This window comes from Hetaerina americana, unplaced genomic scaffold, assembly GCF_022747635.1.
Source record: "Hetaerina americana unplaced genomic scaffold, ioHetAmer1.1.p SCAF_4, whole genome shotgun sequence".
NCBI classification, from domain to species: Eukaryota; Metazoa; Arthropoda; class Insecta; order Odonata; family Calopterygidae; genus Hetaerina; species Hetaerina americana.
The window spans coordinates 37159612-37182665 of record NW_027286985.1 but is presented as its reverse complement, the minus strand read 5'-3'; the positions used below and the strand labels follow the sequence as shown (position 1 = coordinate 37182665).

General features: G+C 37.2%; 2 protein-coding genes across 4 annotated transcripts; one reads left to right on the top strand and one right to left on the bottom strand.

Moving 5' to 3' along the window:
* The first annotated feature begins 3367 nt into the window (after positions 1 to 3367).
* LOC139692333 (nurim homolog) lies at positions 3368 to 14360 on the top strand. 2 transcript variants are annotated; one of them, XM_071590453.1, is made up of 5 exons: positions 3368 to 3791; positions 3892 to 4082; positions 6034 to 6210; positions 6312 to 6445; positions 13796 to 14360. In XM_071590453.1, the coding sequence occupies exons 1-5, from the start codon at positions 3653 to 3655 to the stop codon at positions 13956 to 13958; spliced, it is 804 nt and encodes a 267-aa protein (XP_071446554.1). In that variant the 5' UTR covers positions 3368 to 3652; the 3' UTR covers positions 13959 to 14360. The 2 variants fall into 2 exon arrangements, with proteins under 2 accessions (XP_071446554.1, XP_071446555.1); XM_071590454.1 differs by lacking the exon at positions 6034 to 6210.
* Positions 14361 to 14424: 64 nt separating this feature from the next.
* LOC139692334 (COMM domain-containing protein 9-like) lies at positions 14425 to 20026 on the bottom strand. 2 transcript variants are annotated; one of them, XR_011701738.1, is made up of 4 exons: positions 17352 to 17672; positions 16057 to 16188; positions 15246 to 15533; positions 14425 to 14776 (listed from the first exon to the last, which is right to left on the bottom strand). XR_011701738.1 is itself a non-coding variant. In XM_071590455.1 (4 exons), the coding sequence occupies exons 1-4, from the start codon at positions 19937 to 19939 to the stop codon at positions 14633 to 14635; spliced, it is 600 nt and encodes a 199-aa protein (XP_071446556.1). In that variant the 5' UTR covers positions 19940 to 20026; the 3' UTR covers positions 14425 to 14632. The 2 variants fall into 2 exon arrangements, 1 of the variants encoding a protein (XP_071446556.1); XM_071590455.1 differs by lacking the exon at positions 17352 to 17672 and adding an exon at positions 19904 to 20026.
* Between the last annotated feature and the right edge of the window lie 3028 nt (positions 20027 to 23054).

Here is a 23054-nt window from a genome sequence, read left to right as displayed (position 1 = left end):
GGGTGTGCCGGCTACTAAGGTCAGTTGGCACCTCTTAAAGCCCAATGCGTTCATAAGAAAGACATAAAACTGACCAAACAAGTGTAGTGTCAACATAATATAACGTTAAGGTAAGATGTTATTGGTTCATGTTATCACTTGCATGCTATGGGAAATCCTTCAACAGTAACTTTAGCGAGTAACCTCTGGTGTGCAGTCAATGGAAAAATCAGATGAAGAAAAAATTTAAATATTCTGAAACGTAAGGATTCGATGATGAGGAAATCTCTTAGACTTAAGACTATCTTAATCCCCAGTTTCTTGAGTCCTGGGAACATCGTTACCCAAGATATGATCCAGCTTCTTCGGGATTTCCGAAAGATGCCATCAAGAGTGGTCAGATCAGTATGTTGCACCCCAATGATGGAAATATACAGCGAGGCTTATCTTCTATTTAAATTAAGGAGTAGTAGTCCGGGAAAACCTCATTATGATACGCGTAACGCGCGATTGCGAGGTTGATCTTTATTTTAACACGAAATTTGTGAATGCAAGTCTTGAGTTATAGAAGGAAAAAAATGCAATGGAATTTCTACTCAAGAAATGTAAGTTTGTATCCATTTCAATGTTATGTGAGATGCTTAACGGTGGTAAGGAAATGGAGGATTGTAAAATTGCGACAATACTCGAAATAAAATATTTTTATTTCCATAACATTGGAGACAATTCATTGCACCATTTAATTACTAAATGGTACCATGGACTATATTTCAGTTCATTGTTCCCCGAAGTCCTTTGATAAGTAAAATTTATATTAGGTGCAGGAACAAGGTGACATAATAATCCTAGCCAAAATAAAAAATGTGACAGCATATGAGAATGAGATTCATCATGATAATCATGAGCAACATATTAAAGTATAACTGGAATATACATGCATTTGGTTGTAGCAGGAGCCAGAGGTTCAGTATCCCACAGAAGGAAAGCGTCTTGATTACCCGTTTCTCAGTTTTTTTGAGTTTCGAAATAGGAGCTAATGGAAATAATTCATCTTAGGATAATTAGAATTCCAGGAAAGTAAACCACTGAGCCACAGTGCTATGATATCCTATCTCATTGACATAGATCTCTACCAGCAGTCATGCAATTTCAACGTGAGCTTGCGAAAGAGGGGGGAATAAAAGTTTATCTCGACCGATGAACTACCATTTCCTCTCAACCAACCCCAAGGGAGTGCTGTTCTTAAATCCAGACTAAGTTACCAGTTTGGTTGCCTTACCATGTTCGGTTGAAACTTCTGAGCGAGAAAGAAGACATCCTGTTTCCTTTTTCTTTGCAAGTTTACTCATCCTCAGTTGGACTTAATCTTGTGGGCTTTCCACAATGGAAACGAAGATAAACAGTGATCGCAAATGTGCGCTCGTTTAATAGATCTTAAGAAAACCAGAAAAAAATCAGGGAGATCAGGAACCATGCACTAACCAACTCGCTTGGTTTACGCTTTATCCGTAGTATTATTATTAGATAATTTACCGGCTAAGGTTTGGGATGGACACAACTGCTGAATATATATCTTCTCTCCTAACAAAATACAATCCCAAATCCTAACTCTACAGCAGGCCTCTCTTCGTCTCCTTTAGTGTCACCTTCGCCCTACTTCCTTCCTCCCTTCATATCGTCCAACATTCCCATCTTATTCCTGGCCCTTCCTCGTTTGTTTAACATTCTCCCCTCTATCACAGTCTTAAACATCCTGCTACCGATTAATATGCTTTCCAACCATCTTTCCTCCTCCATATGATTTCTCCCAAAATCCCCCTCTCCTCCCCCCCATACCCAGCACTTCCTCATTTGTTTTCCTTTCTGTCCAATTCACCTCCATTCATCTCCACACCCCCATTTCAAAAGCCTCTTCGGCTAACTCAATCCTTCTCCTTAAACCCCTCCGACTTTTGGTCTACATTTTGCTCCAAAACACTTCCGAGATACATGAAGTGGTCCTCAGAATAAAAATCATATTTTTTATTAACATATTTGACAACTTTTCTGAACAACATATCTTAGCATTATTGCTTTTCTAGTTATGGTATACTGATCCGCTGACCTCATTCTGCACTATACCAAAATGTTTGAAAAAGTTTACAAAGCCATTTGGGAACTTTTCCTAAAGTTTTAATTGATAACTCTACATTATAATGTGCGTAGTGCAAAGTTTTAACATTTACATATTTTTTTAAAACTTACTTCACGGCTCTCAAAATAAAAATGAACAGAATCATTGACTAAAGATACATATTCTTCTGACTACTGATGGTAGATAACACACTAGTGAAGTGAACATAATGGTAATTCAATAGAAGTGTTTCAAGAAAATTGATTTATTAAAAATGTCTGGTCGGTCATTTGGGTATTAACAGAAAGGTTCACCCCGGAAAATCTTGAAAAGCCAATAGACAGTAAGAAAGCTGTCACTAATTGCAATCGTAAACATTTAACGGTAGAGCCTAACCATTGAAAATCGTCATTCTTCATTATAACACACACACACACATTATCCCTTTTCTCTGTTTTCTTCAATCAAGTTTAGTGATTTCTGCGGTCACCAAAATTGAAATTTAAGTCGTGAATTTTGTTTATTCTCTAATTTTCCTATTAATAATGGCGGTGACTCATTAATCATGACGCCTCTCAAATATTTTACCAATATTTTATTATATCAGCTTCATTATAACACCTAAATTTAAGGACCTATTACAATTATACGAAAGCATTTTTGTCATTCGGGGATCGTCTTCCTAAACAGATTTGTTAGATTTTTGGTGCCTTCACAGACTTTTAGGACGAGAAAAGTATATGAGCGTTGCTTTGAATAAACATTTTTCCTTTACGATAAAATGTCATCACAAAATATACCGAAGGAAGGAAACTGAGAACAAAATTTAAACGAAACAAAGGTAGCCTCCTTAGATACTTTCGTAGGCAATCGAATAAACAGGTCACTTGTAATGAGGACATTTTAACTTACTCGGTCAGTTTTCCCGGTGGGTTGGGGTAAGATACCTAAATCGAGAACCACACATGAAAACCAGGGATCGTTTTTCGAAGACGATTTAATGACAGCACTCTTAGCAATCCCAATCACGATGAATTGAAGTGATTTTGTCCTTTTCTTAAATATTCTATGCCGCATTATACTTTGGGGAAGCCTGTTACTCCTATAACGAAAATATGGTTGCTAAATCATCTGAGAAGTCACGAGAAGTTAACCATAAAAATTTGTAAGTGCATAAAATTCCGCGGGTTCATGGGAGAAGAAAAAGAAACTAATTTTGGTTGTTAGCGTTATTAGCGACTCTAGTGCTCAGACGGTAAACTAACCGAGCTAATGTAGAGCGATGTCTTGTCTTGCCTAAAGTTTCCAAGCGTTCCGAGCAACCTAAAAAATGTGAATTCGAGAATTTCGCCGCGCTTAAGTCCTTGCCTTTTCAATGTGAACATTTCTCTCATGAATACAAAATTGGTAGATTGCGACATAACTTTATGTCTGGTGCTTTTAGTAGTTATTTCATTTCTTATATCGAGGAATGTCTTCGTGGGAGGTCTGATTCATCTATCAGGTTCTAGGCGCTTGAACTTAGTATTTCTCAACGGTCATTTGAAACAATAACATATAATGGAGTTAAGCGCTAAGTGCAGCTTTTTGGCTATAGTTTCTGGATTTAGTCTCCTAGTCACATTTGACACTGTATGGTTACTGGCGACGTTTTTATCTTATCATCCACTATCAACAAGAAACGATTCTGCCTGCCAAGGTATTATATATTTACCGAACGAATGACTTGAAAATTATGAATTATGTTTACTTTGAAATGAGTAGTTATTTACTATTCACATGTTGCGGTTGAATTTCAGAAAGCCTCGGGGAATCCAAAGCCCTGTTTGTCGTCTTCGAAGCTCTCTTGAAAGATGGACTACTCCTAGTTTTGTTTATCCTGCAGCACTCGCTCATGGCACACATCAACATGCAGCGTCTTTTGGATAAAATTGGACTAGGAGTGCTGACAAGATGTGTTTATGTCTTGGCTTCATGTGCTTCTTTACAGGTTAAAATATGATTTGCCTTGTTGAGTTAGTAACATTTAATATTTCTTAAATACACATTTGCATCAACTACTTTGAAATCTGTTTAGAATGTCGACATATAAGCATTATTTATCACGCATATACTGTCTGGAAGGGGTTGAAAATATTAAAAATCAGTCATTTTTGAAAGTATGTCACGTTCCTAAATGTAAACTCTGTGGAATGGCTAATCTCAGATATCAAGCGTGGCAAAAGCCGGTTTTCATGTCTCACGTACACGCACAAGAAAACTAGAATTTCCCTTGTAACTTGCAAAATATTGTTATTATTTGGTTGGTTTTTCATTTAAGAATGAGCTCAAGAGTTACAGTTGATAGTTTAAGGTTGACAACCATGGTAGTATCATGCAATAGGAGAATAATGGGGAACAAATTGGTGGATCAGCGTTTTTTAAATGAAGACCCCATGCAGAGATTTTGATAAAAGAAATCAATCAAAAGAAACATGTAAAATAATAGGAGATTATTTGACTGAGTTGCTTGCTATAAAAATATTGGAAGGACTGTAAGAATAAAGGGGTAAGATCGAGAGTGCAGTATGTAAAATGAATTGAGGAAAATGCAAAAAAATATACATGTATGAAAAATCATCCTGAAGCATTGATTGACTGTTGCTAATTTAACATGTACCCTTCAATGCAGCCTTCGGCTTACCAAAGATATTAATAAAAAATACCAGCATCAAGTTTTTAATGTAAAGCACTTCAATTGGATCCTTTACAGAGTTAAGTTACAAATTACAAAAGTAGAAATGGATCATCTAAACCATTCAGTTTCCTTCTTGTGGCCTTTGTACGCATGTGATTGTAGAATCAATTGTAAAAACTCGTGAGATTCATTATTAAAAAGACTATTTTGATGTGAATCGTGATGATTAAAACCAAAGGTGGGTATTTGAAGAAAATTTTATTCCACCCATTTAATTTTTTATAGATATTCTCTTGCTCTAAGTTCATAGTTCACAATGCCCTTCGTAGATAAAGAAGAGAGGATGACAGCTTTTGTCTGAATCCTCTTGATGACACTCATGCTCTTTTGTGGAGTCTCATGGCTCATTTTCATACCTGGTGAAAATTTATCCTTTGGTATTGTAGTTCTAACTTAGAATTTTATGAGGTACAGGGTGAAACAAGTGTTGCCTTTTGAATGGGAAGTAAAATTTATGGGTTTATCCCTGTGCCTTTCTAATGTCCTCATATTACTTGAATACCGCTGTTGCTAAAATGAGAAAGTTCAAGTTGATATATTAATTTAGTGGAACTTTTATAAGTATCTGAACAGGGAAAGATATGTTCTCCAAGGTTGCAAGGTGACTTGTTATAGCCAAATTAGAAGACAGTCAATATAACAACTTTATATTTAATTTTATTTACTTAGGCAAGTTGTCCACCATATGCCAATTTATAGCATACATTTATATCAGATACGACTATCCCCCATGTAACCACTATTTTAAGAATTGTCGTAAAATAGTATTTTTAAGCAATATGTTCATATGTTAGCAGTTGGACAATTCTGAAAGCTACTCTTTCCATATGATGTTAAGTTGACCTCAGTCTATCATTTTATTCCAACTTCAGCAAAATTTCCTTCTGCTGGTATCTTCTATTTAATATGCAGTGGCCATTTGTAATGTTTAAAAAATTGCATGTGCTTCCAGGAATTAAATCTCAGTTAATATTTGACTGTCAATAATTGCTACAAACCCACTTTCTCATTATTACTTCTGAGCCAGTTAATATTTATTTATGCATTTTGGGTTGTTGAAATTGGAGGGAGACATTCACTATTGGAACAACTTATTTTGAATTTTCATGTTGAAATGATTATTCACTTGCATTTTACTTGGTAGATGTAGGGACTCTAACTCTACATGGTAATATGTCATTGATGAACGTTTCACATTTTTTAGGGGGTAATGCATTACTGGCAACCTGCTAATAATGTGTGCTTGTGGAATTCCCCATCAAATGGGTGGATTGGTGTTATATTATGGTATGCATTGGTTTTTATGCATATCATATCATGGTTTATTGTCTATGGAGGCTGCCTTCTGGTTGATGTTGGAGAACTCATTGGAGTGAAACAGGTAATAGCTGCAGATATGGTGATAGTGGTTAACATCAAATTATAGCATAAGGAAAATATTGAGCATAAAAATATTACACTGGTAACATTCTTTCTTTCCAGGTGCTGTATTATGTTAGAGGGCTACCTGATCCATTGAAGTCTAAGTCTGAGGGCCTACTACGCTACTACAAGCACATGCGCCATCCAAGTTTTATTGGATTTAGTCTGTTATTTTGGGGCATCCCCCAAATGAGGTATGGATACTTCCTTAAGATACTTTATATATGACAGAGTGAAATAACTCTGGGCTAGCAGTGATTGTACAGCTCACTTTTTATTCAAAAAGCAGTGCATTTGGCAGTGAACTCAGCTGTGCCATTTTCAGACATGTAAAAATAATCTTCATTGCATCCTAAGTAAAAAGTCGTAGTTCTGAGTAAAAAGTGCATTCTGTACAATGGCTTTTCCAAGTATAATGCTGTTCCACAATATGTCAATAGTGCTATGATTGAATTTATAGCCTTGTTAATTAATTTTCCTTTGACAATCACATACCTAATTTCTGCTGAGGCATGGAGGTTCAGGCAACCTGTACATATATCAGACTGCTAAGGCTTAAGTTGGAGTGTGAAAAGTTAGGATGGGCAATGTTAGAAAGAGGAGTTGGGTAGAGGTGTCTATTTTCACCTGTGTTGTTCAGCGTATATGTGGAGGAAATGGTAAAAGAGGCATGGGAAGAACTGGAGGTGGGAATAAAAATTGGTAGGGGATTAATAAAATCAGTAATTTTTGTGGATTTTCATGCTTTAGTTTGTCAATCAGTCAATGGGTTGCATATTCTACTGAGTAAATTGGAAATAGTGTGATAGATATAGGATGAGAATGAATGTAAATGAATCTTGAAGTTAATGAGGTTTTCAAGAAAGAGAGAGACTAGGTTAAACATTAAAATAAGGGGGCAAAAACTAGAGTGGGTGGAAAAGTCTACCTATCTGGATAACGTAAGTCGGACAGAGAGGAAGAAAAATACTGAGTTCATAGATAGATAGAGGTCTTTATTTGGGTGAAATTGAGACCTAATATTCCCTTCTTCCATTCAACCCATCGTTGTATACAAGCATATTTTTATGTATGTATAAACACACACACACACATTCATATACATATATGAACTAAGGATACACCTAAACATGCACACATACTCAAAGTAAATTAGAGTGAAAAAAGAGAACAATATAATAAAAGTCTAAGCAAAGAAGGAGGTTTGTGGGAAAAGCTAGAGAGAGCATGGCATTGCTCATCTAGTGAAAACCCACGCAGGAAAACACCCATGAAGAGGGGGGTGGTGTGAAAATCCAGCAAAAACCCTATTAATTAGAGGAAACATACATATGCATTTTAACAATCATTTTTCACACAGTATAAATATTATTAAGTTACTGAAAATGAAATGAAGAAATTAATTATGTTGACAACACATGAGGAGTAATGAGGGTTTTTTTTGAGGCTTTTTAGGTTTTGTTCCTTTTTACGGATGGTGCATCCCCCAAGGTGCAATCCTCCCTCCTACCTTATTCAGCCTCTCTGTAAATGGCATTCCCTCTACCCCAAAAACCCAACTGCTGCAATATGCAGACAACCCCACGCTAGTTGCCCGGGACTCAAACCCGGAGAGAAGTGGTATTAAACTCCCCAAGATTAAATCAATGCATTTGAAGAAGTTAAATTCCTTGTGGCAACCTTGGACAAAAATTTAACATAGGCATCCCCCATCCAAACTACCATTAATAAAACAAATACTGCAACCACATCCCTACAACCATTTCTTAAGCTGAGGCCCCCTAAAATTGAAAACTAGGTTGCTGCTTAACAGTACAATGATGCGTCCTATTCTCTCATATGCCACCCCAGCTTTGGCCCATGCAGCCAAATCACACCTCAAAAAAATCCAAACGACAGAAAACAAATTCATCAGAGATGTAACTGGTGCTCCATGGTTCATTAGGAACAAAGACCTCCAAAAAGATCCTATAAACCCTATTCTTCATGATTTTAAAACTCTACTTCTCTCCTTAGGAGATAAACTCCCTTTTACTGAAAAACCCCTCTTTTAACATCTTAAGAACTACAAGACTGTTTAAGCCAACACCGGCAACCAAAAAAAGTCCTTTCCAACTCCCATATTCACATCCCCTCTCCATAGTGATTCCTCTTTATTGTAAGCCATCTTTTAAAAATATGCGATCCAATTATTAAATGAAACAAACCTATTAAGAAACTCTTCGGAGATGACCAAATGATCAGACATGACAATAAATAAAGAAACGTTATAAAATGGTGTGGCGTGGCACCAAGCAATCATAAGGAGGAAGAAGTCGATAGGGTGTACATACAGTTAGAGGACATAATTGTGTGTGTTCCTGCAGGGAGGCATGTGATGATGATCGGGGAATGGAATGTGACGGAAAGCGAAGGAAAAAAATGGTGATGAGGTGGGAAATTATGGTTTAGGTATGAAGAATGACTGCAGAGATAAATCGATAGAATTCTGTAGGAGACCGAGATTGGTCATCACCAACACTTGGTTTATACACGGACTTGAATCACAATTTACTAGTCATGGAGTGCAGTGTCCAATTTAACAAGATAAGGCAGGGGTGGCGTGTTAGGAAATGCAATATGTAATCATTAACTAGAATGAAAAGGAAGGGAAATCAGCTGGCTGTAGATGAAATCATTAGTGAAAGAAGGGAACTGATTACTGTAGAGGAAAAATGGGAATAAATCAAAAAAGGGATATCAAAAGCTGCAAAAGAAACTATAGGTACTCTTAATAGGAAAAGGACAAGGAAACCATAGATCATGTATAAGATGGTTATAAAGATAGGTCTGAGAATGAAATGGGAGAATGTAAATGCAGATTTAGGTAGAAGGAGTTGAATAATAAATTGAGATGAGTAACAAATAGAGCAAAATAAGCATGCTGGGGAAGGGTGAAATTGGTGCACTATACAAAATATTAAAGCACTATCCAGAAGTAAGAAGGAAAAATCCATGTTAACAGGTAGATAATAAATAATAAGTCAGGTAAGACAATAGTCGAAACAGAAAAGATCCAAGAGAAATGGAAGGAATAGATGGATGAAATATAGCCAAATAATTGTGGCCCCCAAGCTTAGATCTAGGGAGAGAATATGACGCTTAGGTCCAGGCATACTCAATGATGAGATAGGAAGGGAATTAAGGGGTATGAAATCGATTGCCGCTGTGGGGTAGACAACTTTTCTGCAAAACTACTTAAAGGTTTAGGAGAATGTGGGAGAAAGAGTCTATCTGGACTAATTTGTAGCATCTATGAGGAAGGAATCTGGCCACAAGCTTTTGTGAAATCAGTGTTAGTTCCTATTCTGACAAAGGTAAAGGCTACATCGTGTGAGGACAACAGAACAATAAGTTTGATTTCCCATACGGCTAAAGTGGTTCTCAGGATCAAAACAAGGATGGAGAGAGGGCAAATGGTTACTTATGGGATGGTCAGTTTAGGTTCAGGAAGAGGAGAGGCACCTTTAATGCGATTGCAAGAATGAGATCACTAACAGAGAGGAATACAATATACAATCAGGGCATATTTTTTAGATTTTGAAAAGGCATTTGAGAGAGTGAATAGGGAAAAATTAAGAATATATTGCAGAAAATAGGAATAGATTGGAGGGATATGAAGCTAATCCATAAGCTGTACATGTCTCTGACTGCTCAGGTGCGAGTGGTGGATGGAGAGTCTGGGTGGGCAGTATCAGGAAGGGAAGTTAGACAGGGTTGTTGATTATCAGCCATATTAGGAACCAGACGAAAAGTAGTACACACAGCATTTGTTCCTCTGTCAGATGGCTGCAAAGACATCTGACCCCATTGGGGTGGCCATTGAGTGATAGTGTTACATTAAATACACAATTGAGGCAGATAATGGGAAACCACCACAATTATTACGAGGGTCATCCGGAAAGTAGTACCCGTTCGTGAAATAAAGACACAAAAGTAAATATTAACAAACATAAAAAATTTTATTTGAAAGAGGATACTTTAAACTACTTCTCAACATAATCTCCAAGCAAATTAAGGCATTTGTCATAACGTGTGACAAGTTTCTGTATTCCTGCTGCATAGTCCTTCGCCGCCAGCTCATTGAGATACGCGAGGGACCCATCTTGCACAAATTTTTGCATAATGCAGATGGTGTTTAACAATTTCATGAACAATTGTTCGAGAAACATTGGGAAAATGCTCACAGATGTCATCAATTGTGACGCGCCGATCGTTCCTCACGAATTCGTCAACTGAGCTCACCAGTTGGTCTGTAATGACAGACGGTCTCTCCGAACGCTCATCGTCGTGTGTGTTCCCCCTCCCCATGTTGAAGTTGCGACACCACCGCCGAACAGACGACTCGTCCATTACATTGTCTCCATACACCTCCTTTAATTGGCGATGAATATCACATGGGCGAACGTTTCTTGCATTGAGGAATTTAATCACTGCCCTCACTTCACAACTGGCGGCGTTCTCAATTTTTTTAAACATTGTAAACAATCACAGAAACAACACAGGCAATGCTAGCGTCACGCAACTTGGCTCAGAGAAGGCAGACAAGCCACTGAAGCTATCTGACCTCGTCCAGCGGCTACTCGCGTCGTCAGCACTTCATGCGGCACGAACGGGTACTACTTTCCGGATGACCCTCGTATTAGGAATAGATTGGACTGTTAAGAGTCTAATCCAAAACCTGTACATGTCTCAGACTGCTCAGTTGCGAGTGGGGGATGGAGAGTACAGATGGGCAGTGTTAGAAAGAGGTGTAAGGCAGGATTGTCCATTTCCCCAGTGCTGTTTAGGAAATAATTAAAGGAGGAAATAATTAAAGAGGCATGGGAAGAACTGGAGGTAGGAACGAAAGTCGGTCGGGGAAAGTCAGGGAATTCGTAGAATGTTTGGTATGCTGATGACCAAGCTCTAGTTGTCAGTTAGCCTAGGGGTTGCAAGCATTGCTGAGTGAATTGGAAATTCAGTGTGATAGATATGGGATTAGAATCTATATAAATTATAACAAAGGTTATGCAGTTTTTCAGAAAGAAAAAGGCTAAGATAAACGTTAAAATAGGAGGGAAAAACTAGAGCAGGTGGAACAGTTTGCATGTCTTGAAAGTGTATTGGACCAAAATGGTCCAAGGAGTGGGAACATGAGGAGGAGAATTGCATTAGGCAAAGATGCTTTCACAAGGAGGGAATTGAAACTTTGATTTTGAGAGTAGTTATGTAGGGCAAAACCTGGTCATTGAAGCAGTATGATCGGTGTAGATTTGAGGCTTTTGAAATTTAGGTGTGGAGAAGGTGAAGTGGACAGCAAGGTAAGTGTATGAGGAAGTGCTGTTTGTGGTGGAGGTGGTGAGGGGATTGTTAGTAGAAATCGTAGGGAGGCAGGAAAAATTGATGAAAAGCATACTGATCGGTAGTGGGATGTGGTAGAGTAGGACGTTGGGTTGTGTTCTGTTAGGAGAGACAAGGTATTTATTTGGTAGTTGTGTCCTTTGAAAACCTATCTTAACCAATAAATTGCCCAATAATAATGATATTCAATTGCATGATTTGATCCACTAACAAGCATACATTGCATAACTTTGACTAACGGCTATTTCTTTAAAAAAAGGATTTATTATTTATTCTGACCTCTGGCGTTGCATAGAATTCAGAAAAATAAGACTTCCTATTTCACAACTGGCTATGGCTGATCTTAGAATGTCTTCATTCAAGTGCTGGGCCCTTAAGTTATAAGCTGTCATGGTACAGAACATACGAGGGTAATCCCAAAAGTACCAACAAAGAAAACTAAAATTTGGGCAAAAATTTGTTTATTTTTCAACATCATTTACTTTCAGCTCCATTCACTTTTCTCAGCGATGTTCAATAAGTTCGATATCCATTTTATAATAAGAACTGTCTTGTTCCTCAAAATAGTCATTAACTGCCGACATCACTTCTTCATGGTTGGAAAATCTTTGACCATCAAGCCATTTTTCAAGTTTGCGAACAGAAAATAATCCGAGGAGGCTAAATCTGGCAAATAGGGTGCATGAGGTAGCAATTCAAACATGAATTCATGAATTTTGGCCATTGCAATAACAGATTTGTGAGCTGGTGCATTGTCTCGATGAAACAACTCTTTCTTCTTAGCCAAATGCAGTCACTTTTGCTTGATTTCTTCACTCAAACATCGCAATAAGTTTGCATAATACTCGCCGTTGAAAGTTTTGCCTTTTTCAAAAGGGTCAATGAAAATTATCCCATGCATATCCCAAAAAACTGACACCATGACCTTGCCTGCAGATGAAACGGAATAGAAAAAATAATTGAAGGACAACAAACAAAATGCATAGTACGTATTAATTTGCATTTTGAAATTTTAAGTTTGTTTTGAAACTTGCAAGTTGCTATTTTCAAGAGTTATAAAATGAATTAAATCAATAGAGCTAATCTTACACCATTTATGGTTGCAAACGGGAATAAGGAAAATACTTATTTTGATTTTACAATTGGCATAGGTAAATATCACAAATTTTGCCTGTAGGAAATGCCACAGAGAATTAAATTGGTTGGACCTGGGGTCAGTAAGAGTATTTTGGTCCTCTGCCTTTCATGCACTCCTCCATCAACCCCTTCCATGTGCCATTCTCTTCCTCCCCGCTGAAGTCATGCTTTGAACCTAAGAGTGTCATCAAGGTTTGTGATGCCTTTGCATGTTATATTTGCTTGATTTTCGGCAGTCTATCAGGTCAGCTGTTTCCCTAGGTCTCATCAAAGTCATTCGAATGTAATTCATATGGATGCAAATTGTTGAAGTGTGCCCTGCAGTCATAGTGATGACAAAAGTAGAGGTGCAGAGAAAACCCATCCAGTGTAAGAAAAACTGCTATGAAAGAGCAGTGCATCATGCAGTGACATGCACTGGGTTGGAAGCCCATGGGAAAGTTGTTGCTAAGTTAAATCTATTGCAAAGATTTCAAATTAACCAAAAACTTCAAATTTTACTCTGTGGAAGTTGCAAAAATCTGCTTTGATTTAAAAAAAGTATGCTTTTCTACCGAATACATTGTTAGCTATATAGTACAGTGTCTGTCACCAAGTTCACAAAGGCATCAATGGTATAATTATTGAGACCAAGCCCCACATTGGATGGAAAGGTCAGACAAAATTAGAGAACATGGTGAAGGATCTGTTTTTTCAATCAATGAGCACAACACAAAAAGAGGGAAACATAAACCTATCAAAACAGGACTCCTCTTTATTAACTTTTACCTATTTCTATTCATGGTTAGTGTTACATTCAGGTTTTGCTTAGGTGTGGATAAGTACATGCATCTTTATGGTACTAATTTCATGGTTAACAGACGTGGGAGTTGGAACTTAGTATGAAAAGGTAACTCTCCCTTTTTTAACTTACAATTTACATGAACTAGTTTTACTTCTGACATTTTCTGTGTTTTAGTGCATTTTTTTTTGTGCATTCATTTGATGTTGTTATTTTTCTAACAATCTGGCATTGTTATCTGCAGCTTGGATCGAGCTCTCCTTGCTCTACAATTGACAATCTACATGTTCCTAGCATGGAATACTGATGAAAGGGACATTGACTATCTTCGTTACCAGTTGGAGGACAAAGAAGCTCATGAGAATGGAGATTGGCATCATGCAACATACATCAGAAAGCAGCATTAATTTTGCATAAACAATGCTACTAATCCAGTAACATAACTACACTGCCGTCCTTATTCAGGAACAATAGAACTTTAAAGAATTCAAGTGTGCCTAATCAGGTTATATAAGCTTGTCGGTTGTTAATTTTTTATACTATAGGTAAATTACATCTAACCGAATACCACCTTTACGTAGAAGAGTCCAGTGCCTTAATTGTGTCACCTTTTTGATTTAAGTGCAGGTTCTGTGGCATTTAAATGTTACAGTTTAGTCAGGATATTCAGTTAAATGTGCCACGATAACTTGCTGTCTTTAAGGTGTGCATGCAGTCAAATATCATATTTGGTACATTAATGCATGGTTTAACAAAATGACAAATTATTTTATTCAGTGAAAATGACTTGATGTTGAGCACTTATGCTCCCTATAAGAAATACCAGTGAACAATCTCAACAGTGAATACTTCTTGTTTTATGAAAACATGATGGAGCTGAAAAGTGAATCTTTTATTAAATATTTACAGAAAATTCACATCCTCACACAGTGATAGTGACAAAAAAGATGCATCTTCCCAGTAGAATGACAATACACAAGGCTTAAACATGGGGCACATGTAGATCAATAATATATTTAGAGGTGCCAACTCTTCTCGTGGAATGTTGATCATTCTGAAGCTCATACAAAAGTGCCTTCATTTAAGTGTTTTTTGCCACAGATGAAAGCTGACTCCGAACATGGCTTAATCCATGCACCAAACTGTCCAAGATATCTTTCGGGAGTTCTAAGGTGACATCATTGACTTCAGCATTTGAAGAAACTTTTGTAGGGTTTTCCTCAATCTACATAATGAAAGAGATGTAAGACAATCAAAAATTGAGAACTTCATACATGCTCACAAAATAAAATACAATGAGAAAAATAAATTTTTGCCACATCCCCACACTAAGTCATATAATGACATTGGGACTACATTCTAAGTATTTAATGAGAGTATTACCTCAAGGAATGACTTCTAAAAAGTTGTGAGTGATCCATTGCATGAAGCTTATTATTATTCGTTCCAAAAAAAGTATTATTACTTTCATAGCAAGCGGCAAATAAGGATCAGAAAAAAGTTATTCTTGTGAAAATTTTACAACGACCAAGTGAAAAATTCTAAGTACAAAAATCTTCAGCCAGCTTACTACTATGGTGCTAAAGAAGAGATAACAACTTGAAGGGTGAAAATATTTTTTTCAAACATACAAAGAGTGAAAAATCAAAGAGGACTCTTGGCTTTGCATGGATATGGATATGTGAAGTACACACCTTGAGATGGAGGAGGCAGACTCCTTTTTGGCTTCGGCTGACAGGATTTCCTTCAGACTGTGACTGCTCCGAGGAGAAGCGGGGAGAGGGTCTTGGGCAGACCTCCGTGGAGAAGGAGAGGAGCTTTGGGGCTCCAATGAGGGAGTCACTAGCAAGAGCTCGCCACTCAGCGAGTGCTAAGGAAATGATCTGCCCCTCTCTGCTGTCACTAGGAATACCTGCTTCCTCTGAATTTTTCCAGCATTCATACACAGCCTGGTCTGAGAATTCTCCTAAAGACCTGAGGACCTGGAAGGCCATTGTTGTTATGAGTGCTAATCAGATACCTAACTTGACTAACATAGTTAATACTTACATTTAAAATGTGCCTGTATTTAAATTGGTGATAATGAGAGTTAAGCGTTACTAATATTTTTATTACACACATAGTCATTTTTATTGCAGTGCTAGATGTAAAAACTAACAATGACAGTCACTCATTGAACTATCTCCATTATATCCATTCTTCTGTAATCAAAAATTTATTCCCAGTATCTAAGTCATTTCATTTTTAATGAAGAAATTATGTTAAACTGTTACCATCATTTAATATTACCATAAATGTATGTACTTAGTTTGATTTGTGAGGTGAACAAAGAATGTTCTTATCTGTAAATAACTGCTATGAGGCAAAGTATGGCCTATTTTTTTCACCACCTTAAACAATGAGACTGATCTCTGAGGCTAACCAAATATTTAACATTTATTATTTATTTCTATTTTATAAATATAATAAAAGACTATTAAAATTTGCAGGTTGTTTTAAATCTACCTTGGCAGTTTCTCTTACGTCGATCCCCAGCACCTGAGAATGATTCTTGAGCACTTCTTCGGGTAATTTCTTCACCTTTTTGTAGTTGTAAGCATCACGAAGGAGTTGCAGTACATTGTCTCTGGAGTTGGTCTGAGAAAGAGTGACAAAGATTTTCAGCAATATGTGGGTTTAATCAAGAATAATTTCTTTTACTGATACATGGAAATTTGAAAGGAGATGTATATTAAAATCAGGAGGATTGGATTTTGTATTCAATGTACTCTGAAGGAAATCTAGGAAAATTTAGCTCGATGGAAAAAAATTCCACGGCAGTGATCAACCACAACCTCTAAACCAGAATACTCTTCTGTAGTAGTTGGTGGGAATGTTACTTCCTTGCCAGTGAACAACTTAAGACACAAACATTCAAAACCCAATTGGGATCCTTCACAGGGTTAAAGGGAATCAGCTGAGGATATCTGGGTTTATGAACGCATACACACTATCTGTGACTGTTTACGGGAATAAATTCCATGCCAGGGACAACTATAAAGCTGACAAACTCACTGGCACTCAGGAAAGGAAACACATTCAACAAGGGCTCCACTACTGGTAGAATATTACTCAAACTGAGCAATATCAAGAGAAAACAACGAAGAAGGAAAGACGAGGGTGTGTTAAGGATACGCATATTTCTGCTACAATGTAGTGAACTCCTTTTTTCCTCCAAACTGAAGGAAAAAAGGTGCAACATAAAGTTGTAAGTGAATCAGGAAACTAACAAACATTAAGGCTAGGATATTCCTTCAATTTGTTAATTTACTCTTAAGGAGTATAGGGAACAATCTTTCAGAGGAATTAAAATCCATTAGGTTAGTAATAATAATACTGACTCAAAGAACACATACATTTTCATACCATGGTTGGCACACCACTATTAAAGCATCTGTGTATGGTGCAGTGTGACCTTACACACTCACCATTCATGAATGCTAATATACCTTAATCAATATATTCTATTGTTTCAGGCTTCACTTCATGGAAGTAATTAATATCCATTACTAAAAAAGAAAGAAAGACTCGTACTGGAAAAGTACGAGTCTTTCTTTCTTTTTTAGTAATGGATACCTTAATCAATTCATGCTATTATCTAGTAGTATTTAGGGGAGGCGACCAACAGCTGAGGTCATTTGCGCCATTGGGGATGGACAGGAAAGGATGAAGGGTGGAGAGAAACCCGGCATCGGCATTAGCCTACTCTTTACGAAAGGGGTCCGCAGCTTAACGTCCCATCCGACGGACGGCATACTCACTCATAGTGCCCTCCACAAAGCACCTCAAGTAGGGATCAAGATGCCTCTGAAATATATTAAACACCACTGGGATTTGAACCCGGGCCCTCCGGGTGGGAAGCCAGTATGTTAGCCCCTGCACCATCTCGATCCCCTCATGCTATTATGCCAGAAGATTTTCACTCAATATATATTAGGTACTATTTCATTAATATTCTGGCAATTTATGCATAGAATCTGAAAATACTGCACTCAAATTCAAATCAATATGCATGATAGTTGAGACAAATAATAAACATATCAACAGTTTCAAGGAATCCTAGTTTTCAAGGAAGGATGCATTCTTCAGGCTTTTTGTCTTCAGTTAAGTTACTTTTTACATCATTATATTCTGAAAATAAGACATTTGAGGATTTTAGCAACATTCAGCCTGAATGTCATACCTATAACTAATAAGTTAATGCAGTCACTAGTTAAGGAATAAGAGAAAATGGAACCACTTAAACAAAAATTCACAACCACACCAAAAACTATGCCAAGGAGCAATAAACCTTGATTTTCACGAGGGGCATGAAAATACAGACCAGTAGAGGTCTAACATCACTTCTCTGGGGGTGCTTAGGTTTTTAACCATACAAATGATTCTACAACTTATGCACTTCGTTCCCCAATACATCCGACAAACTATATTGTTTTATTCCAAAGAAACTGCGGGAGATCCCGCAAGAGTAACTTTTAACAGAGTCATCCGCTAATGTGCATTTCAATGCAACCATTTCAGGGTTTAAAAATCATTCGCCTTGACCGGGATTCAAACCCGGATCCCTCAATGTCCGGTTGAATGCTTTAGCCAGTTAAACTATTGAGGTGTCCTCTTACCTCTAAAATTTCAGAGTTAAAGAGGAGGCCTCAAAAGCTTAACTGGCTAAAGCACTTGACCGGAGGTTGACGGATCCAAGTTCGAATCCCGGTCAAGGCGAATGATTTTTAAACTGAAATGGTGCATGATATTTTTTAATACTTCCTTCAGTATTTGTCCCATCTGTGCTACGATTATTAAGTTGTTGGTCAGAGAAGCATCATGAGAGCCATAGATTGCAGGTATTAGAGAGGTGTAAGTGGGGAAAGATGGAAAGGAAAACAAAGTAGCATTAGGTATTGTCGCAGAGGAGGAAGAATTGTTTGAAGGAATCTGAAAATGAGCTCAGTGAAATGATTAAGATGATAGCGGTAAAAATGTTAGGCAAAATACATAAGGGGAGGAGGGGAAAGGACAGGCATATTGTACAGAATGTGGAGGTAGGATGTACATGGAATTTGAAGAAGGGTTCATTGTAGTATGGGGTGTCAGGCTGTGTCTTGTTTGGCTAGTTCAGGCAAAGTGGTATGGGTGTTAAGTTTGCTTGTAAGTGTCTATCCAAAGCCTGCCTTACATGGTAGACTAACAAATAAATAATAAAAGATGTTTGTTAGTATGTGAGAAAATAGGCATACATGATTTGAAGATTGTTTTTAGATAATGAATAAGGACAAAATAAAATTTACTTATGCTGATAGTTAAGGATATCAAAAACTGGAGAGAAAAAGAATTGAATTCTTTTTGGGAAAGAACTGAAACTGAAAATATATAGAATACCTACTAGAACATGAAACTCGGGGTTCTTTATTAGTTATCAACTCATTCCCCTCGTAATAGTTAGTGTGCCCAAAGTCTCAACAGGAATTTAGTAGTTTGGTCCTTTTCTTCACCAAAATGCACGATACAAAATTATATGATGAGGTACATTTCTGCTGAACACAATAAACCTTTCTTTGGAGTAGATAGACGTATTTTTAATGGGCTACCACCCCTTACATTGGTTACAAAACCGATCGGATTAAATAGGCATTCCAGTTTGTTTACATTTAGAAGTGTTACTACCCCATTGACCGTAACATCGGTAACACACACCAATGTGCTTTGCATCATTTCGCTGGATTTTTTCTTATAGTTAGGTTAAATGGTATAACCGTCCGAATAATATAATTATAAAATAATGGCCACAAAATCCTAGGCAAAGGGGTTGAAATATATTTTTATCTAACTCATATAAACTTAAATTATCTGTTCCGTATTTGGCTAATATCATATAATGTATATTGACAGGGCAACAGCATCACGAGACAGTCAATCGACATACACCGTAGTTATCCTCGCTTCGTCAATTATACATTCTACTGTTCCAGCATCCCCACATCAAGTCTCAATACAATCACGGTAAGTAAAATACATGTCAAACTTAATTTTCTACAAAATAGGCTTCAATTAACATGTTCCTGTCATTTTCAATGCTGTCACATTAGGCGAACCTTTCGAACACGGACATCGTTGATGATGTTTATGATTATTGCCATCGATAAATGTTGAAGGCGTAAGGTCAGTTAGGGCCGACTTTGCCGGTGGAAATTTCTGTCTAAGGTTGTGGGATCATCAGCTATTCTCATTTGCCTGTACATTTTATCATAGACAATTGTCCCGTTTGAAATTCATTCAATCAAAAAGACTACTGAATATGATGATTAAATCAACTTACTTTGGAAAGAACTTTCAAAGCTTCAGTGACTTCCATCTCATATATATGAGTACTTGTCTTTTCTTAGTTCTGCCGAAGGTACCTTATGAATAGTACTCGCTTTCAACACTTCACTCAATGGCATCCTTGTTATTCAACAGATGCAGCTTTCGAAATCGTGAAAATGCCCCAGATATTCAAAGGTATTCCAACACAAGCCTATCCTTCAGGATAGAAGTGGTCTCGCTTCTGTGGGTATGTCTCTTGGTTTATAAGTCCCCTAATTGAGATGCATTCCAGAGTATTACCATATGGACTCGACAGATACCTTTCTTCTGTGCTTTTGAATAGATGTCCAGCCTTAATAAGTGGGTTATGATTCTCACTGAGCAGTGACTTTTTATTTATTTCTACGTTAGTTTTCTTCTCATTGGTCCTAAAGTATGCACTCGTATATGACCAATGGATGGGGAAAGAGGGTCATGTTTTTCTCGCCCCCAAGAGGGGCCTTAATTAGTATCAAATTTCTTGTATTCGGTTCCTGTATTGTTGAAAATTGTCAAGCACCCGAAACAGCATAATTTTAATATTTAAAAATCGCTACATTTAATGTTTTTACTGACTTCGGTAGGAAGGCCAGGAATGAGATGGTGGGTTCAAGAAAGGGATCAAAGCGAGAAGAGAGGACTGGACCAAGACTTTTTATGGCCAAGGATCAAGAAATTTATGGCCAGAAAGTTATGGCGGGCCTTTTTGACGTGATGACCCGGCAGATAAATGGAACATGAACGGCTATATATGTAAGTACTTATGCACTAACTAAAATTTGCACTTAACTCGATACGCACATACCCCCACCCCCACAATTTCATCCTAGACCAAGTCAAATTGTTATCATTAAGATAATGGGTAAAGTAATTTGTATTTTTGTAATTCGCAATTAGTGAAAATTCTGTCACTGTACATTAAGTATAAAATATTCAATTTATACTTTTGTTGTTGGAATTCGTCTTCGTTCGTCCCCTTAATATTGGTGAAAATAAAATCCCGAATAATTGGTAATTCGGTTTGAATAATTTAATCATAAAGTGTCCTCTATTTTTTTGGAAATAAAATTTTTTAAAACACTGAAAAAAGTGCTAAATAATCGAAAAGAAAGGTAAGTTACGTTGAGTAGTTAAATGGAACTTTAAAGGAAGCATTTTTACCTTGTAAGTGTAATGATGACCAGCAAAGGGCTGATTTATGCCAATGATGGGGTTTCCTACCTACCTTGTACATTTGCAATTGAGATTGAATTTGGAGGAAAGTTTACTTACAGCGTGGGGAACTAAAATGCACAGATGCATTGAATGAATATTGATACAATTATTGCATCGTATCAATTTATACTTTAATAATATTTTTTTAATATTTTAACAAATTAAAAAAATTAGTTACCTCAAAAGAAGGAAAAAACTCATTAAACAACTTTATCTCCTCCATCTACTTTTTTCTGTTGAATCCGAATCAACTTACTACTCTCTTCCAATATACATCGTCTTTTGTCCTCCTCGCTATAGAAGCTCTGAATTCAAACTCTTTCCAGTAGTTTGCATTTAAGTGAAATTGAGTCCACTGCTTTAACATTTTAATGACATCCCCCGATGCTCTTCTCGAAGTTATTAGGTGAGAAATCAGAAAACAAAATCGAATTATTCTTTTAAATCATAATGATAGAGTAGTTATGGAATAGAACTTATTTTCTTTCCATCACCATACTCACTTCTCAAAATTCAAACTATACTCTTCCTTTATTATTAATGTCCATCCAAAAACGCAACCTCCGTATCATAGGCGTAACTTAAGTTATTTCCTTTCATTAATTCCCTCTTTCTAAATTTTGTTCTTGCTCATACTGGTCTTCTAGGGCTCTCACTACCAAACTCTTTACATCCTAAATAAAACCCTTAGCATGTAGATTGTTTCTAATTTATGCCTGCTTACTGAATTCCTGAATTCCGTCTCCATGCGTCTTAAGGATCTCATTGAATTGCGTTTCTTTTTCATTTATTTTCATCTCATGCCTCTCTTCTAAATCCTGCAATATACTAAAAAATGACGAATCCCTTGGTAGAATTAAAGCTGTAACTACAGCTCCATCATCCGCAAATCTGTCTAATCTGCTCCACTCCTACTTCATCCCCCCCCATCTTATCTCAAACCTCTCATTATATTTCCTCAACTAAAAGATCAAAAAGGATATGATAAGTGAAGTAGCAGTGTACATCTGGAAGAAAATATTATGTATACCGGAACTTTTACCTGCTCTCCTCTGTTGGAGGATAACCACAAAGTGAGCGTCGAGATCCGTCGCAAATCAGGCGCAAAATTTACCGAGCGGCTTTCTTTGGAACTCGTGAAAGTCCGAGGTTGTGGGTTTTCCCCTGATTACTTTGGTGAAAGGCAAAGAAGCGGTCATCTGGAGAAGATCCGTCACTTAGCTAAAAAAATAGGAAGACCTCTCCGGAAGTGCAAAACGGGTAGCGGAAAATATTCAGTGCCAGCCATCAGGAGGACACTGGAGATTCAGCGAAAGTTTTCTCTGGAATTCTTCCATCGGCGTCTTCCTCATGCTCTTGTCTTCTAGTCACCCATCCACACCCACCGTCACCCTTCACCAAAACACCCCAACGAAACCCGCCGCCATGCCCTTTGCGCGGAGAGTAAAAAAATTGCCGTTATCAAGTCAGCGAAAAAATTGGAAACTCTTTGTAGGAACACCTGGAGAATTTTTAGTTACGTGTTTATTTCGAGAATTTTGCGGCGGTTTTTATACATTCGAAGTACCTGTCTTTACTCCAAAGGGGATTTTAATGCATTTTCCAGGTCCAGTGCCCTAGTACCTCGAGAGCATCCAGCTCAGAATAAGTTCCAATTCTACTGCAGGAAACAAAACGGTTCAAACGTCACCAATACTCTTTTCTTTTTTTATGAACTTCTCTCCTTCATCAAACACTCGTTAGTCATTTTAAAGTCATTCACGGTCTGATAATCATATTGTAAATGCATTAGTGGATATCTAAAAGAAGAATATACAAACTTGTGGCTAAGTGTGCTGTACTGGGTAGCGGTAACACAAAATATAGTAAAGTAAAATTTTAACTTTTATGTAAACCACACATAAAAATGA

Bases quoted from the DNA above. Each gene is read 5' to 3' on its own strand.
- LOC139692333 (XM_071590453.1), top strand. From the start codon at position 3,653: ATGGAGTTAAGCGCTAAGTGCAGCTTTTTGGCTATAGTTTCTGGATTT. The intron at 3,792-3,891 runs GTATTATATATT...GTTGAATTTCAG, and splicing joins AAACGATTCTGCCTGCCAAG to AAAGCCTCGGGGAATCCAAA. The intron at 6,211-6,311 runs GTAATAGCTGCA...CTTTCTTTCCAG, and splicing joins AACTCATTGGAGTGAAACAG to GTGCTGTATTATGTTAGAGG.
- LOC139692334 (XM_071590455.1), bottom strand. From the start codon at position 19,939: ATGGAAGTCACTGAAGCTTTGAAAGTTCTTTCCAAA. The intron at 16,189-19,903 runs GTAAGTTGATTT...ACTCTTTCTCAG, and splicing joins CTTTGAAAGTTCTTTCCAAA to ACCAACTCCAGAGACAATGT. The intron at 15,534-16,056 runs GTAGATTTAAAA...ATGGCCTTCCAG, and splicing joins ACGTAAGAGAAACTGCCAAG to GTCCTCAGGTCTTTAGGAGA.